At 28.8% G+C, this 19,193-nt stretch overlaps 1 protein-coding gene across 2 annotated transcripts in view; it reads left to right on the top strand.

Moving 5' to 3' along the window:
- The window catches only part of LOC107454175 (ENAH actin regulator enabled), a 41,134-nt gene that overhangs the window by 10,469 nt on the left and 11,472 nt on the right, over nucleotides 1–19,193 (top strand). The window contains exons 1-6 of one of the 2 annotated variants that reach the window (XM_016071266.4): nucleotides 5,331–5,682; nucleotides 12,260–12,425; nucleotides 14,924–15,095; nucleotides 16,180–16,282; nucleotides 17,318–17,373; nucleotides 18,711–19,066. In XM_016071266.4, the coding sequence (XP_015926752.1) occupies nucleotides 5,621–5,682; nucleotides 12,260–12,425; nucleotides 14,924–15,095; nucleotides 16,180–16,282; nucleotides 17,318–17,373; nucleotides 18,711–19,066 (915 nt within the window). In that variant the 5' untranslated portion in view covers nucleotides 5,331–5,620. Of the gene's footprint in view, nucleotides 1–5,330; nucleotides 5,683–12,259; nucleotides 12,426–14,923; nucleotides 15,096–16,179; nucleotides 16,283–17,317; nucleotides 17,374–18,710; nucleotides 19,067–19,193 lie in introns of those variants that run through there. The other variant, XM_016071268.3, reaches the window with a different exon arrangement.

Raw genomic sequence — 19,193 nt, 5'->3', positions numbered from 1 at the left:
ATAGATACTTGTCTTTGAAAGTTTGCAGTTACTTCCGTTATCATTATATCAAAATTATTATTAATCATTTTAATTATTAAATCATAACTACAGACACTTAAAAGCATACATTTATTATTTTATTAATTTATGCATGCATTTTAAATACATTACTAAGCTAATTAGCTCATTAGTGGTGATAAGATTATGTTATATTTAATACATTAGCTAGTGATAAGATTATATTATATTTATTTGAATTGATTAGTAAATGAGAAACACACCCTAAATTTTTAATAGATATATTTATCGTAATTTAAAGTGAAGCATTCATCTTGTATTAGATCAACCAAAAACATAATTAAAAATTTTTTTTTATTAATATTGAAATAACAAAGAATTGGTTAACACACCATAAATTAAAATCTATTGAAATAGATTTTGATTCATTTCCCTTGATGCTGAGTGTTAGGGTAGGGGGTGTTAGGGAAAGTTGAATAGTGCTATTTAACAAATAAGGTATTATAACTACCCATGTCGTCTTTTTTTATGACAAATCAATTGAATCCAAATTTAGGTCCATAGAGGTAATAGTTATGAGTGTTGTATCGGTAAGTCTAAGTTGAAATTTACAGGGTTGGCACGGTATTTACCACGTGAGGTTTGTACCGGTATTTACTATGGTTTTCACCCTCTGTAAAAAAAAATTTCCCATCTTCAGAAAAATTTCTTATTTTTTTCTGCTTTTTCTGAGCATTATTGAAATAAGAATTTTGGACATTGTTGAAAAATTTCTTCATATTCCTAATAAAAAAATATTTTGTCCTGATTTCTCTTTTTATTTTATTCTATGTTAACTTTTTTCTGTTGTAAAACATTATCATGACTCCTATAATACTGAATATAACAAGTACGGCCTATTATGAGGTCTTGTGCAAGATGCTAACATTAAATGTACAAAAACTGTTTGTTCGTAACAAGTTAAATATTTCTACCCTTCCGCTATTGCAAAACGTTTTTTTTTTCATGGTTAAGTGAGCAATATTACTCAATAAAGAGTAAAAGAAAGGAAACTTTTAGTATCTTTATAAGTAAAAGAAACTTTAAAAAAAAAAAAAAAATCTAGTAAGATAACAATATAAAAAAGAGAAAAATAAACATTTTGATTTGTTCGTACAATCTTAACCCAAAATGTTTATTTTGCAAAAATTGTCAGCCACCCGCTAAGTTGTCTTAATTCCTAAAAGAAAAATATCTCGGCTGTTTTTGTAAATGCTTACTTTAGAAGAATGCACCTTTACTTTTGTTGATCACAATCCATCACGCTGACTATTTTCCACCTTACAGCTAATTGAGATCAACGAAGCTTATTATAATTTGTCTAAAACAAAAGCTCCTCTAGCCATTGGTCTTTGACTATGGTAACGAGGTATAACTATAACTATTTCAAGTAGGGGTGTGGGATCACTGTTTAGGACAGGTTTTTACTCTTGTCGGCGAAAGAAAAGGAATCTTTTTCTTCAGTCTATTGTGTTAGCTCTAGAGTGAAGAGAAACTACCCTCCAGGAAGTACGCTATTCTTGTTTCCATAGCAGCAGACGGCCTCTAACTTTGTGGCAGGGGGAGTTCTTACAGTAGACAAACTATATGTTTCTGCAATTCGTTGTTAGTTGTTAACTTGTTTGAGTTTTAATGCTAGTTGAAGTGTAGTGTGTGGAAGAGAATGCAGTACTACAAAAAACAATAACATTTAGCATTAAATGTGTATAATTGCTTATACGACTTGTTTTTTTTTCTCATCATCCAATCTTGTTTTATATTTGTTACAATAAATGTAATTAATTATAAATTATGTTTACATTAAATGCGTACCCATGTTATGTTCTAAAATAATGAAAGGTTAAATGTATCTTTCTTTCTTTTTTATTTATTTATTTTTTTTTTTTGATAATATTTTTTGTAAATTTATTCTTAAATATGCAGATGTTGAAAATATATTAAGTTAAATTATTTAAAGTATTAATTCTTATTAAGTTAAATAATAAAAAATTTAAGTTTGGTGACCACAAAATAATGTGAGTTTTTTAGTACTCTAAGTGTTAAAGTATGATTGGAACTAATAAAATTTTTTATAGAATAAGATCATTCTGAAAAAGAAAAGAAAAGTTTATTAAATTTTTGGAATAAAATTTTAGTTTATCAGTTTTGATAAAGTTGAAGAAAAAAAATGTTTCCTTAAGTAGACTATAAATTATAACATTTCAGATAGGTGTTTAGTTTTTTAAATTCTATAACAATAAAGTTTTTTAAGTTTTTTAAAGTTTATCATATATTGATTTATAAATTAACCTAACTTTTGTCCAAAACAAAACATTTGTGTATTTATATATTGTCAGTGGTCTGGTCTTCTGACTAGATAATATCATTTTTATCTTAATTTCTAATGTATACATCATTGATATTCATTTCTGTTTTTCTTCTGATTTTTGAAAACTTATTACGTGAAAAAATATTTTTACACTTTTAATTCATTTGAACAAATGATTATTTTGGACAATTTTGATCCTAAAAATATACATACAAAGTGGTGAAATAAAAAAAAATTTTGTCCCTAATTTAATTTTATAAAAATAAATGACAAAAGTTTTATGAGATAAATCCTAATTTTACCATACTCTTATCATTACTGTTATTATTTAATGTTCCAATTCTTTTGTAAAAAAATAAGATAGAAAAGAAATTTTTTTAATTAAAATATATAATAATTTTTTTAAATAAAATTCCATATTTCTGCTCATTTGAGCTTTCCGGTTATTCAGTTATTTTTTGTATATAAGTACTGCTGTAATAAAGTTATGATATACAATAATGTAATTTGTAAATATGAATTTAATTTTTAATTAAGGGTTATTAGTTCATATTGAAAATCTTATACATGTATCAACTTTCTAAGTTTTCAATATTGAGAGGGTCACCAGGTTATGAGAATATTTAGTTTTGCAATTACTATTAGAATGATATATTTTGTACAAATATGGTAAATTATTTCGTAAATAAATTTAAAAAATATTTTATATTGGTATTATCTTTTTATTACTTTTACAAAACACAAAATTTTATTAATATTTCAAAAATAAGAGTTTTCACTAAAATCTGTATTTAGGGGCTGTTTTTTGCTGAAATGTTATGTATTTAAAATAAAATTTCAGAATGTAATGCTCTGAATCAAGGAATGTTTTAAATGCTAGGTTGAATTTTAAACACGTAGTTAGTTGCCAAGAATCATATTTCATTTTTACATTCATTTCGCAACCCAAATTTCAGCTGGCAAAGGCTTAAGTAGAACATTAAGTTTCTACTGAAAATAACTCTGTGAAAAGATCTCTTTGAGTATTATCAAATCTAAACAAAGTTGAAATTTAACGTTTTTGTTTAAAGTAAAATATTAACTGCTCTTATATACCTTGAGAATATAAGGTTATTTTTAGTTTCTTTAATTTTAAAATATTTAAAAATATTATCAAATTGTACATTTCATATCACTTTGTAATTATAATTATTTTATGTATGGGGCATATTTCTTAAAGTGTTAATTTTTTAATGTTTCATAAAATAACTAATAAATTTCATTAATGAAGGACATCAATGTTGAGCCTCATTATTGGTAGTGTTTTTTTTTTTAGTTACATGAAAAATTCACGGAAAATTCTAAATAATGATTAAGATACTGTATCTTCTTATGCTTAAATCGAAGCCAAATTAAACTTTACAAGAAATATTTTGAAAAAGTTTACTTTTTATTTTTAATAACTAATTTATTCAATTAACATTGTTATCGATAATTTTATTTTAGATGTTTTACGTTATTCGGAATTATATGTTAAGCGTTTAATCTAATGTATTGAAAGTCACAGACATTTTCCTTGCAACTATTTAGTCTTTGTTCTAAGTAACTAAACAAAAATGATATTTAGCTTTCATTTGTAAAAAAATAATTATAAAAAAAGAAAAAGATTATCGAGTTTTAATAGTGTATTATAATACTTGTATATAGTTGTGGAAACATCCGCAACGTTGATCAGGGGTCTGTCTGACATTTTGAGAAAGTTCCTGTTTTTGTAAAATTGTGAAAAAATTACTCTCGTAATTTGTGAATATAAAATAAACGTTAAGTCACATTCTTTCAACCAGGGTCCTGCTTTTATGAATTTGTGCAAATAAGGTCCGGTTATTACAAAAAACTTTTTCAAGGAGTTTTTAAATTGTAAATAGATACAAGATTGCTCAGCACTGTAATATTATAATAATAAAAAATTAAATTTTCAAAAATAAACAGCAATTGCTGCTTCTAAATTAGAGATGCAACGTACAAATATTTGGTATTTAGCCTATACTGCTGAATGCAGAATATTAATTTCGGAAGAATAATGGAAGAAGCGTCTGCCGAAGACAAAACTTAATTTGTTTACATCCATATTTCTTGTTTTCCCTCCTGGGAAGGGTTTATTCGATTAACAAAATAATAATGAAGATAAACAAATTTGTGAAGGGTCCGATTCGAAGAAAAATAATTTTGTGAAGGGTCCGTTTTTAAGTTAAAATATTTTGTGAAGGGTCCGTTAACGGACCCAAATTTCTTCTAAACAGACCCCTGTTGATACAAAACTTTTATCTTGAGAACCTAACCTAGTAGTCGGTCAACTAAGTAACGCACATCCAACGTGATGAATAAATTAAAAAGTATCATCTAAGACAGTTATAAAAGTAACGTAAAATGAAATAAAGCTGTAGATGAAGTAATTAGAATTTGCTTTTTTTTCTAAGCTGTATATATTTTATAAAAATTCTATATAATGTTAAAGTCACTGCTTGAGTTGAGACCAAAGTTGACTTTGCTAAAAACATTTTCAATGAGTTTACTTTTTGGTGTGAAAAACAAATATATTTGCTTCGCTTCATCAATAATTTTATTTCATAAGTTTAATCGGATTATGTGTTATTCTCTTAATCGAATGTTCTGAAAATCGCCTGTAATTCGACATTTTCCTTGTAACAATTAAATCTGCTTTCCAATTGAATAAAATAAAAGCAATTTTAATTTTCGTTTGTGAATAAAAAGATTATCTTAGTGTTAATAATGTATCATATAATATGGTAGTAGAAACATCCGATACGTTGATACAAAAGTTTCTCTAGAGAACTGGTCAACAAAGTAGCACACATCCGACGTGATGAATAAAAAAAAAGTATCTACTAAGCCCGTAATAAAGGTAATGTAAAATGAAATAAAGCTGTAAATCTGTCGACTAGCGATTGTTTCGATTCGCAAACTTGAGCAATTGCCAGTAAGCGAAACTCCATTTTCAACGCTCCACTGCACTGAACTGAACACACACATGCAGACTTTAAAAAACAAAAGCAGACGAGGGCGACGCCCCCTCTATCTTGCATTACTATCCCTCTCAACTCCATCCATTCATTTTAATCTGTGCCCCTACATTGAAAAATGCCCGACTCCCAAGTTCTTGCGCAGCTTCTCACGTTTGACCACCCTGCCCCAGTTCTAAGCGATTCTGCCAACTTTCTCCGGACGTAGCTTTCCCTGCTGGAATGTAAGTGTGGCAGAGAAAACAGTTTTACGATGTTTTGCTGCGTTTCGGTCCTGACAGGATCTTGCGTTCCAGGCAATAATGGGCGGACAAGGTGAGTTGTGTTGTTTGTTTTTGCATGCGTAATTCTCGTTTGCGACAGTGTTTTCTTTTGCCGGCGTTTTAAAATCGCTTTGAATGTTGTTTGAGCCCGCTTTCCAATGAGATAAGCCTATGATATCAATTCAAGGTTTTCTATTTCAGTGGTGCATAAAATTAGAACTTTGGTTTATTTTTCAACCCTTTAAATTTTATGTACTTTCGAAATCCATTTGTTTTCATGCGAAACCGATTTATTTTTATTGAGGTCGAACTATCGTCTGCTAGACTGATAATTTTTTTTATTACCATTTTTATAGTTTGTAATTCGATGTAACGCAGGTTGCCTTTTACGAAAATAAATAAAATGTGAAAATAATTTCCATATTTATCATTGTATTTCTATGCGTTATCTTTTATCTAGCGCCAGGCGATATTGAATTTATATGCCTCAATGTATCGTGGAAAGTTGTTTTTCTTAGTTTTAAAATTTATTTATTTTATATTTTGCATAAAGTTTTAAGGAAAATAAATTTTTTACAATTAAATTTTACTTTATTTCCCAATTACAACCAAGATCCGAATCGTGATTCTTATTAATTCCCAGTCTAGATATACAATATTTACAATATTTCGAGAACAGGACTCTAGAAATAAAATAAGTAAATTACTTGTTAACCAGAAAATCTTTATTTATAAGCGATGGATTTATTAACCTAATAGCAGATTTCTTTTAGCTTCATTTTTTTTCTCTTCGATTTTCAGTGCAACAATTGGATTACTTTCGCTCTTTAACAAACTTTGCTTTAAATGTTGTTCCACTAGTTTAAATAATAGGATTGTAACATTTTTTCATTTATTCCTTTTTTTAAAAAATTAAACCAATCTCGTTATTTTCTTAGCTTGGTACTTTTTTTTCTTTCTCATTTTTTAACCATTTATTTGAAATGTTTCATGTTGTTAGTCTGTTACTTTTAGAAATATTACCGTTGTTTTTTTTACAAAGAAAAAATAATATTTAATGTTTGTTATAACCTTTACTAAATTGCGCTAAAAATTCTGTTACCCTGTTAATTACACTGGGAAACATTTTTTTTTTCTGTTGCATGGTATTTTTTTAACGGATCTTGTATATTTTCACATCCTTGATTTCAAATCTCCAACTCTTTTCTTTTTTTTAATGACATTTTTTGTCAATATGTGAACGGTTTAAAACTAAATTTCAGGGAGTTTCATATATGTTATGACAAACTTCTAAAGAATGTTAATCCCGATATGACATCATCGGGATTAACACATACCCGAAAATGTCATACGATGCTAGTGGCGCTTTCCCTAGTATAAATTGTTTTTTTGGTTTGCTTGTGAACAGATCATAAAAGAGAAGGCCCCCTAGCCAATTTCGACGAAATTTTCGGGCCAGGGCTGCTATACAGTTTTAATACTGATAACTTGCCCTAACTCCTCTTGAAATTTGTCACAACATTTGCGCAACCCCCTATTGCATATAACGTTTTTAAATTTTTAACTTTCGGAGCAAAACAAATCTTACATTTGAAATTCCCACACCCAAATTTGGCAAGATCAGGTATTTATATAAATACAGCAAAAAATTTGTTCCCCATCGTTATTCATTAGAAATTTTTTAAACTAAAAATTTTAAATATGAAGCCATGTATACCATTTAAATTTTGACAAATAGTTCTTGTAGTCACATTATATTGTTTAATGTAGGTTAAAGTGGTATTAACAATCATTTGTGTTTCCATCATTGTGTTGCTCAAATTTGAACATTGTTGCGAGAAGTCTCTGAAAACATACTTTTACTGCATTTGACCCATATCCGTTCAAGGATACATCGTAATTTCAAGATTAATCTTCATTGTTTTGTCAATCGGTTAAATATGTGATGAAAAAAATGGACCATTTCTAATTCTACGCGTAATGTTTAGAACTGTGAATCAAAGTATATGTTGATATTTATTAGTTTTATCTGGCTTTTGTAAATGTGTCTTAGCCAGCCTTGTAATGAAATGTCTTTTTTTTCTGGGTGGGGAAACAAATTTTTATACATCAAAGATTCAGAGTTGGTCAGTTTGCTTTGTTATACATTCTATTATATTTTCCTCGTTTTGTCGAAGCAACAATTTGCATTTGTGTTTTATCTAAATATAAAAAAAATTACGGTTGCAACTAGTTTTTGTTCAAGTTCGCATTTCTTGGTGAGAAAGCTTCTACATTCAGACTGCGCAATTTAATCATAATCGAGGCCTGTATATTATTTCGATTGATCGCACAGTTGTAAAATTGGGTAATTGTGGATTGCAATCATAGCATGGAAATGCGATTCGTTAATCACCTCAATATTAAATTTGAAATGACGTCAAAAAGGGATCCCTTCATTCTCATCACGATTTCTCAGGAGTCTCAGAGAGACAGTTATAACCATTTTTCACTTAAATTTGTTTTTCCCGCTCTCATTTTCGAGAATTACTTAATTTATAACACCATTCCGTTGTCTTTCCTTTGAAACGAAATCTCGTTTGAATTTGGCATATCCTTGGTAATAAAATGGTATACATATTTTGACCACCATAAGAAGCATAACACTGTTTAATTTCAAAAATTTTGCGTATAAATAACATAATTTTGCTGTATAATGCCGAGCCGATCAAAGCGGAAAACGCTGCCGCTGCAAAGCAGTACGCACCTACATATCAATAAAATGCATTGCAATTTATTTATATTTAACTAAAAATTTCGAAATCCCTGCAGTTTAGGCATTAAATCATTTAGTTTAGGCATCATTAAATCATTTAGTTTAGGCATCAGTGAAATCGCTGTTGGAATAGTGTTTAACTATAAATTAGACAATCGATTCTCGTCACGATAACAATTCTAACTAATTTATTCCAACACACTATTAGCAGACTGTATAATATAATATTTATACAACAAACAATATTATAACTTTTTGAATTGCTGAAACAGCAATTTTGTATGTAATTCATTAAAAAAAAATATTCTGTTATTTTTAATAATGACTCTTTTTTTTATTTAATTTATTTTTCCCTGCCCTGTGGTTATTTACTAGTTAGAAGCAAACTATCTTTACAAATCGGATACATATTTCAAAACAGCCAGTTGCGTCCGGCAATCGATATTCGTCATATTTGATGACGTATTCATTGCATGAAAATTTCGACCCCGGGTTTTCTATTTTTTCCCCCTACTGGGAAGTACTGGGCATCTGGGAAGTCCCTACTCGCCTATAAAAGAATAAAAATGTAGGTGGACCCCTCACCATTTCAATTTACGTATATTCCACGTGCTCCGCGATCGATTCCACACGTCTGGCCAAGGCCACTGCTCTACACGCTCTCATAGAGATAGTTGGGTGGATGTCAGAACGCATCCTCATCTATCTAAATGAGATGTTCTCTCCTGAATATGTCACCCAAGTGTCGCCAAATACATACTCATCGAGAGTGCGCAATTATGGATTGGTTACTTTAGCCATTAGAAGATATCTTAATGTGCCGTTGTTAAGCAATTAAGTGCTCTCATGTCTTGTTTAGGGAGGGGATACTTTGAAGAAGCATATCTATGCATTGACCTTTTATTTATTTATTTTTCTTAGAAATATAGACTTGTGATTTTTTCCAAGATATTTTAGGAAATTTTATGCGCACTTCGTATTTACTCCTATGTGTTCTATTTAGAAATATTAATGGGCAACTTTTTTTTTAATATTCGAATTATTTATAAGCGTACTTTAGCTTTTGTTTCCCGATTTTATAATAGAAAAATGTAACAATTCTTTATAAAATTAAAAAAAAAAAATATATAGATGCTTTTTGACCGGGATGGCTCAGGAAATAGAGCATTCGCCTTTCAATAGGGTGACGAAATACGAGTCTCAATGCGAATTCTACACCCGGCTCGTGCCGACCACAGTGCTGACATAAAATATCCTCAGTGGTATACGTATCATGGGTTAAAATCCCCTTGCCGTGGCGCTAACCTTGATATATGTATTTTCGAAGTTTACCTCTCAATGTAATGCAAATACGGGTTGTTAGTTTCATTAAAAATTTCCTCCACGGAGGCTAGTTTGTCCAAATGCTTGATACAGGAGTTCCCTTTTCTTCTGTATTGGGTTCAAAATTAGAAGGCTAAGGAGTTGAGCATTGATTGTCGTAAACTGGGTCGGCTGTTCAACGCCGTTAATAAAATAAAATAAAATGCTACCTTCTACGTTTAGAAACGTCAGAAAAATATTTAAGGAAATCTCATATTACTTACCATATATTCCTGTGTATAAGTGGACATACTATTTTTGATTAAGCGACAGCGATTTTCTGGTGTATCGGATGTAAGTCGACTGCTGAAAAAATTTAACATAAAAATTTCTAAAGATCAGAAAACATAAAATATATATGTGTGTATATTAAACCTACAAAATTTTACTCAAATTATTGAAATTTCGCTTTGTCCTTTCGGTATATGATACATTTGCCCTTAATTATAGATACTATGGAGCGCTCCCTCAAATAAAGATGTATTAACAAATGTGGAATTTTTTTTTATTTTATTTTATAACCGTCGTTGAACAGCCGACCCAATTTCACGGGTTTACGACTACCAACGTTCAACTCCGTAGCCTTGTATTTTTGAACCAATCCAGAAGACAAGGAAACTCCTGGATCAGTACCCCCAGAGGTATTGATTTGTTGTGGGAACATGGAGGACTTTGAGACTCGACAGATTTAACGTGCATCAGTCACCATTTACTACACGGGGAGTCTTCGGCCGGCGAGGATCGAACCCACGACCTCTTGGATATGGGCCCAGCGCCCTACCGACCAGGCTATCCCGGCCTTGAAATTCTTTGGGTGGGGCTAAAGACGATTTTTGTGGGACTCGACTGGTAAGGATGAAGTCGAATCCTTTGCAAAGTCAGGATCCGCCCGACGACACTGCTAACGTTATCGAATCCCATACAAATGATGCTTAGAAATTTTTAAATTTGTAGCTTTTTCATGTTTTAAAAGTTTTCATTGTGTTATATTTTTTGTAATATTCTAGAATAAATTATCTTAACTTTTCTTATTCTTAATTTTTTTTCTTTCTGGGAGCAATTTAAAAAATTTTTTTAAAAAAAACTTCAAATGTAGAGATAATATGATAAAAGAAAATTCGAAGTTAACCGTATAAAACATATTAAAAATAGTTTTAGAGAGAAGTAAATTGATACTGAGTTATTCATATCTATCTCATTGCATTGATATTTCATGATCAACAAAAATTTTAGTGCTGGTGTAGAAGTCGATATAGCTGGTATTTTATATTATGTTTTCTTCTTAGAGGCATTAGGCCAGTTTTAAGTAATTGAATACGGAAGTAATTACTGGAAAGCTAGAAAAATGCTTTAAGATTTGTTGTTTTAGTTTATTATGGTTATTTGAAGTTTACCTCCTTTCCTAAGGTTACCTTAAGTTGCCATCTTGAAATTAAGGAGGGATTTTTTATGTTGAAATCATAGCTGATAAAACTTAGTTTCAAAAATATGAGTATTTTAAGGATAAACTGTCGAAATTAAAGATGGGCTGCATGAGGTATAGTGATGTTTCTTTTTCTCCGTACTCCTCCCCCCCCCCAGTTATTTTTTAAGCTTCATGTTCTGTTTGATTTAATTTTCCTTAACATTTCTTGATATCCTGTACGTTTTACTGTAAACAAACTTGTTGGGTGTTAATACGGCTCTGGTGTGCTCATTTCTCATATTTTGGTTTATAAAAAATTTATAATAAAATTTTTAACACTTTTATTTATTTTCTGATAATTTTAAGCTTGTTTTACCATCCTAGATAACCTTGATCAATGACTGTGAAATTGGTCAAATGTTTTTGACAGATTAATATATATTTTTCTGAAAAATAAAAACTTAAACATCATGCCTATCACTATTAGAAATTCCTTAAGGATGTCCATTACTGGCACACATGCCCTAATAAATAATAAAATAATGACCCTACTGTTTTCATAAGTTTCAAAGATAGAATTGTTTAAATATTTTCATTCAATATTTTAACAGCTTCGTTTTAAAACAGCTCAAGTTGTTCATATAATTATTACTTAAATGTAACATTATGCAACATATTTCTTAGAAAATGTCAAATTAAATGGATTATATAATTGATTATTTAAGGGTTTCTGGTTCCAAGGGTTCAAATATTAATGCACACAAGCTTTTAAATTAAATATACATTTCTACTTTGTATTTTATTATAAGGTAAAATTGTACACAACTTAAAGACAATATTTTATATAATAAATATTCATATCATAAATGGTTTTCAGCCGAATCACAGCTCAGTATTCTGTCAGGCCAAAGCTTTTCCCTTTTCAAAGCTTTGTTCTATCTCTAAATCATTCAATTTTTAAATGGTAAATTGAAGGATCACCCACTTTTTTTTTGGGGGGGGGGTACCAAAATGTTAAAGTGTTTTAAAAATTGTTCTGATTTTTTTTTTATTAGGAGACTTACTACTTAGAACATTTATGAATTTAAAATGTTTCGCTTCTTTTAGTGAACAGTCAATTGCTTCTGCTAGAGCATCTGTGATGGTTTATGATGATATGAACAAAAAATGGGTACCTAGTGGATCCTCAAGTGGTTTATCCAAAGTTCACATATACCAGCATCTGACAAATAATACCTTTAGAGTTGTTGGAAGAAAACTGCAGGATCATGAGGTGAGTATTTATCTGTCTTCAATGGAAAATATAATAAAAAATGTTCTTTAGGAATTATTGATTAAATATTGCCATGTGCTTATTCAGGATTTTTAATAAATATTTTATCATATCCTTATACTAGAAAAAAAAATTTAAGAAAAAAGTTTTCCTTTATTAAGAGGTTTTATTTATAATTTCATAAAAGAAATCAGTAATACATCGCCCTAAACTTTTATAAATGATTATGGATTAAGTAATGTTCCCTTTTTTATGCTATTTCATGTGAAAGGGGTTCGAACATAAAATGGAATTGCTAAAAAAAAGTATATTCTCACAATTTTTGAAAAACTTTTTCATCAATGTTCTTTCTTAAACATTTTAAATGAAAAGAACCTTTGTAAAATTATTCTTAAAATAATTACAAAAAAAAAGCAAAAAAAAATCATTGAATATTACAGTTGGATGACAAAATATGGGGTTTAGTAATGATCATGTGAAATTCAACGATGAAACAAATTCACATAATCTTATTGAATAGTGAATTTTTCAATCGTACAATTAAAAAATAATATAAAGTGTGATATAGTTAAATATTGATGTAACAGAGATTATTTGCACTACTATACAAGATTGAAAGTGTTATTCTTCAGTTGTGAAATTCATAGTTCAGATGAAATATATCATAAAATGACTCACTATGACTCACATAAGTATGTTTAGTTTGTTGACACACATGAATAAGCTTGCAATATAACACCAGAAAGTGATAAATTAATACCAGGATTTGCTTCTATCTTTTAAACGATTGGATTTAAAAATGTTCAATTGTATGTTTGCCTCATTAAAAAAATATTACCAACATCCTGATGCATCGTGATGTTTGAAAGATATAGCTTTGTTTTTGCTTATGTTGTCAATTGAATAAAATTTCAATTACGTTTGAAATTTCAGTTAATACAATTTTCTGTTAATTCAAACAGCAACAGTCTTAAACATTATTATCCCAAAAAGAAAAAAAAATATTATTTAATATAATAGTGAATTTTAGCATAGAGGAATGAGTTTCAGACCAATAGATTACTTTTTAAGGAAGATTATATAACATAACCATCATTTTAAGAAAGATTATATAACATAAAAAATAAAAAAATTATTAAGCCAAACAAGCCAAACAATTTTTAATTGTTTGATTGAATATGCAACCTAAAGACATTATTTCCAATTTTTTACGCTATTTATAAGATTAATTAGAAAAAGGTTTCTTCAAAAATTAATTATAAAATGTATATTGAATTTACTTTATTTATTATTATTTTGCATGCAGTTTTTTCTACAATTTATTAACTAGATTATACTATGAATATACTGTTGACTTGCTTGTAACAAAAGTTTAAGAACCATTGTAATTCATTCTTTCAATCAGAATGATTGTTAAACGTAAGTTTGCTAAAATTTGCAAAAGTGAATGTTGTAATAAATATTTCTAAATTAATTTCAAAATGTTGGAAAAAAGTACTTTTTTTATTTACACAGAAGAGGTAATAAAATGTGTGAGTTTCATTTGTGATTTAAATTTGTGTCATTCCTCTGTACTTGTTTGGCACACAATGCTCATGGTACCAAATACATAATCACTAAAAAAAAATTTATTCTAGGAAAGTTTTCAATTTCCCTGAAAACTTAAAAACTTTGGATGTGTATAGTTATAAAGTTCATTGGTGTTGCTGTTTTTACATCTTCAGGGATCTGTCTAGGTTTTTCTGAGAGGTATCTATTTTGTGAAAATTTACACAAAATTTGTGAAAATTAAAAATTATATTAAACAATCAACACGAGAATATGGATTTATCATTTTTTACGAGAAACAGAAATAGAATTTTAAGAAAAAGTATTTTGTGAAACTACTGTTTTTCCTAAAGTTGAATTTGTGAAGGTGCCGCTAAACAGTAGTAAATTTGGCTTGGACAGATCCCTGATCTTAATCTGAATTTCATCATTCTGAATTTTTATAGAACTCAATTATTTTTGTAATTAAAATTTGAACTTTGTGTGTATCTTAATCTTATTACGCACTTTATTAGAATTGCTTTAAATTTTATTTAAAATTAATTAGTTTATCAACTGACAATTTGTAACTAAAAACTGTTCTTGAAGCTTTCGTTTAGTTAGATGTACCCAAGTACTAAAAAGTTGTAAAAAGTTTTTGTAGAATTAAAGCCATTTCGACATAAAAAACATATTTACATCTTTACAAAAATAAAAGAATATTTCGTCTGATTCAAATTATTTACTATTATAAAATGTAATATTACTCAAATTCAAATGTAATGATTTAATTTGTATTTATAGTAAGTTATCTGAATTATTTTTGTCAGTCATAGTTAAGAATATTGTAAATGATTTGATAATGTTTAAAAGTCATTTTCATAATTTACAGTATTTCTCACTAATGTAAGATGTACATGTACAGTCTATCTTACAGTAATAGTTTATTTTCTTCTTTTTAAAAAATATAGGTTGTCATTAATGCTTCTATATTGAAAGGATTGAAATATAACCAGGCCACACCAACATTTCATCAATGGCGTGACAACAAACAAGTTTATGGCCTTAATTTTAGCAGTCGTGATGATGCAGAAGCTTTTGCTGTTGCTATGCTCAGAACTCTTGAAATTGTTAACCAAAATAGTAAGTTTAATAACACTTGGAATCTAAAAGTATGAGAGAAGTTTATAAATCCTATTTGAAGCTCCATAATCAAGATCATAAGATGTTTGCGTTCATTAAGTATTAGCATGAGTAACGAATTTTTTTAAATTGTTCGATTTGTAAATGTATCAAAGAAAATTTTTGAAAAATCTTAAACTGATTTTTTTTAAAAAGTTGTAGATTATTTTACTGTTTACTCAACATTTTCAATTAAAATTGAGCTAAAGAATTTTGGCAAAAATCAGTTTATTTTAAAAAAAAGTAACATTCTATTAAGGGGCCGTTCAAAAAGTACGTATATCCCGAAGAGGGGGATTTGCTATTTTGTACGATGGGGAGGGGGTATTATACAAAGTACGTACATTATAAGCATACACCAAATTTAAATTAGCCTTTTTTCTACACATGTATTATACATATGTTTGTTCTTGTATATTTTTTCACATGGCGACCACTTGTTAGAATGAGTAAATCAGTTCTCAAAAAAAAGTTGTCTCGCAGGATTAAAAATTGCAAACACCAAACTTTCCCCGAAATTTTTTCTGGTACCGGGTGAAAACATCCTCCAATCACAGCACTTCCGCTGCAAAATCCAAAACCTCTCCACCTTCCATTTCACGCGCACCCCCATCATTGTCCCCTCCCCCTGTAGATTAATTGTATTGATTGTAGGAAATTATTATGTTGATCAGATAAGATTGTTTTATTTATTGATTCAAAGATAAAGTTGGGTGTTATTGTTTAAATAATTTAAATGAATAAATTATTCTAAATAAATATTTAATTTTATTTGAAACATAATTTAATTTTTGTGAAAAAGGGGGGTAAACTAAGAAAATGTACATACTCTAAGGTACCTTATGTATAGTAATGTACGAAGTTAAAATTTCTTGTTAATTAAAATTTGTGTATGTACTTTTTGAATGGCCCCTAACTACTTTTTCATTGCTAAGTTAATATATGTTTGTATGTTTTAAAAAGTAATGTATGTCTTATATAACTTATGAGTTTATTCTTTTTTTAAAAATTTGATTCTATAATTAATATTCTTTTTAATTTGAAGACATGTCTTCAAGACCACCACCTCCTCCTCCCATGAATTCGCAACCAGTTTATCAAAGTATATCTGGGGACATTGAGTGCAATAATATTGATCAACAAAAGTGGTATGTATATACTTTCTTATTATATGTCAGTTTTTACTTTAACTAAAATCTGTTAAAATTCAAATACAGTTTGCGATTTATACTTACTCGCTAATAAACTGGCCTAAAATTGCTAGTGCAAGTTAAACATGATTTTGAAATTTACCAACTAACTTTTAAAGTAATTTAATTATGTAATAAAAGTAATTAAAGTAATTTACTCTGACATTTACATGTTTTTTTCAGTTTACTATGATTAACTACTGTATTGGCTAAAATACTCACATGCATGTTATGAACCTTAATTAGGCTATTGTATGATTAATCCTTATTTTATAATAATTTCTAAGTACCTATTCTAAAAGTTTAGGATGATCCTCTAAACTTTAATTACATTTAAAAATTAAAAAACTTATTTATTTAAATGACGAAAAATTCTTTAAATAATTTTATCCCCATAAAAATTAACAAATATTGCATCCCTATTTCTTTCTGAAATTTGAAACAAAATAATAATCAACTGTAAAATCTCTATATTTTCATTTAAAAACTGAAGCATGAGATATGATTTTTAAAAAGGACTGTACTGCCAAAGTATTCTCTAAAAAATAGGTTACTCTTTAGAAAGTATGTTAGATATAAAGTTTCCATAAATTTCATTTTATTGAAGACTCTTAGTACAAAAAATTATTTTGCATTCTAAGAAAAGTTTTAATTAATTTGTTATTATTACAAATACATGCAGTATGTTACTCAAAACATGCTGAAATTATTAACTAAAATTAAATATTGATATTGATATCTTTGCTATTCTTCTAAAAAACAATGCTGGTCAACATATGTATTAACTATGTGGTTGCAATTTAAATGCAGCATAGAACCCAATAGACTTATTTTGAAAAAAGTGTCATTTCTGTCAGATTTACAATTTTTTGTGCTTTAAAGGATATCATTCTAATTGACCTATGGATAACGTCAATTGTCTAGTTGAGCATGTTGATTATTTTGCATTAAGAGCATTTATCTTATTTAACTTTTTGTTTGTTTTTATTTTAGGAATGACAATGACACTGGTCGAATGTCTCATCAAGTACAATATGCTAGTTCTACAAGTAAAAATCTTCTCTTCTTAACACATATCACAATTGTTAATACATTTTGGCATTTTTTTCTTCTTGTTCTGTATTTTTTTAACATATTTGTAAACGTCTTTAATCAAATATTTCATAACTACTTAGTTTTAAAAAACTTAAATTCTTTTATTAAATTTCTTTTGAGCATGTTTTAAATTTATGATATTTTATATTATAGTAATTTTGTATAAAGAAGGTTTATTTCAATATCAGTGACATGCAAAGGGGGTGGAAAGAACTATGGTCCCACTCATCCAGCCAAAGTGGGTTATCGAACAACCAAAAACACAATTACAACCAAATTTTACAACAAAAATGTTCATGTAACTATAAAAAATTTAAAAATATTTTTTGATTCAATAAGCAAAGTATTTCAACAAGGATGAAGTATGGTTTTCAAATAAATTTTATTATAAAGTTTAAGGTCATTAAAATTTTAAATGTTTTTTTTTCGTTTTTTAAATTTAGGAAGAGCGAAATATTTTGTTTGAAATAATGAACTTTTTACAAAAGAATGATTTTTGTCTGTATTTATGTATGTAACATTAAAAGCTTCAACTAATCTTTTTATGTTATTCTTTTTCTGTAAATCCTTTTTTTAATATATTATTCTAATCGAAACATTTTCTTACACTTTTAAATTCACATCCTGTCCTTAAATCTATTTTTGGCTCAAGTATGCATTAATAAAGGTAAGACATTTTACCCTTTGTTTATTATGGGAATCATGCGACCTATTTAATAAACCAATTACAATTATTAATTTTTCCCTAAGATATAATAGAATAGGGGAAAATTCATTTGCTATTTTTCTCCAGGATAAAAACTGAAACACACAGGTTTTGGTGTGTGATTTGAGCTCGACCAATGATAGAAATGTTTTGAATATGCAATGTGAAGCTAAATAAATTATTTGGCTTCACATCTCAACCATGACTGCCACCCTTTTATGTATACATAGAAAAAGGGATTTAGATTACTATAAATATAAATCTTTCAAATCAATTTTGTTGTTGATCTTTCTCCACTTTTTAGCTGCATATAATTGAGAAATTAGCCCTGGTCATCCCTTTCACCGTGAACAATATCTTTAAAAAATTGGTTGTTAAAGAAAAAAAATTTCTGCGGCCAGTGGAGAGTATTCTGATACTATCTTCACATATGCCCCTCTTTGAAAAAGCCATGCATCTAAAAAATGTGTTAACGAACACTCTGTCAACGTATTCATATCCTTCACAATTTTCTCTGCTCTCTGTATATATAACAATGTAAATATTCTAAAATATGTGTTACATCATTTCTTTTTCTTTTTGCAGTGAATGGTACTCAGATGCCTGGTTCTCCTAGCAATACACTTCACAGAACATCTGCTCCAAATTGTGCTCCACCCGCTCCTCCACAACCTCCTACTCCTCCTATGCAGTCCAATGCTGCACCACCTCCACCTCCTCCTCCACCACCACCTCCTACTATAGGAATGCCCCCAGTTCCTCCTCCACCTATGCCAAACTCAAGTGGTCCACCTCCGCCACCAGCTCCTCCAATGTCTGGGGGATTTTCTAGCCCACCTTGTCCTCCTCCCCCACCTGGGTCTTCAATGCAGCGCCCTAACACTGCTAACATGTCTTTGGCATCAGCATTAGCTAATGCAAAGTTGAAAAAGACACAAAGAGTAGGTGTATTTATTTATTTTTATAGTATCTTATGTATTTTTAAAAAAAATTAGCAGTTCAAGAAGTTTCAAAACTTATTTACATTCTTTTGAAAATGGCAAAATATGACTTTCATATATTAAGTGA

This window comes from Parasteatoda tepidariorum, chromosome 1 (genome assembly GCF_043381705.1).
Source record: "Parasteatoda tepidariorum isolate YZ-2023 chromosome 1, CAS_Ptep_4.0, whole genome shotgun sequence".
In the NCBI taxonomy this organism is placed as follows: Eukaryota; Metazoa; Arthropoda; class Arachnida; order Araneae; family Theridiidae; genus Parasteatoda; species Parasteatoda tepidariorum.
Note: the sequence above shows the minus strand (reverse complement) of the source record. Positions and strands in the feature narration are given on the sequence as shown.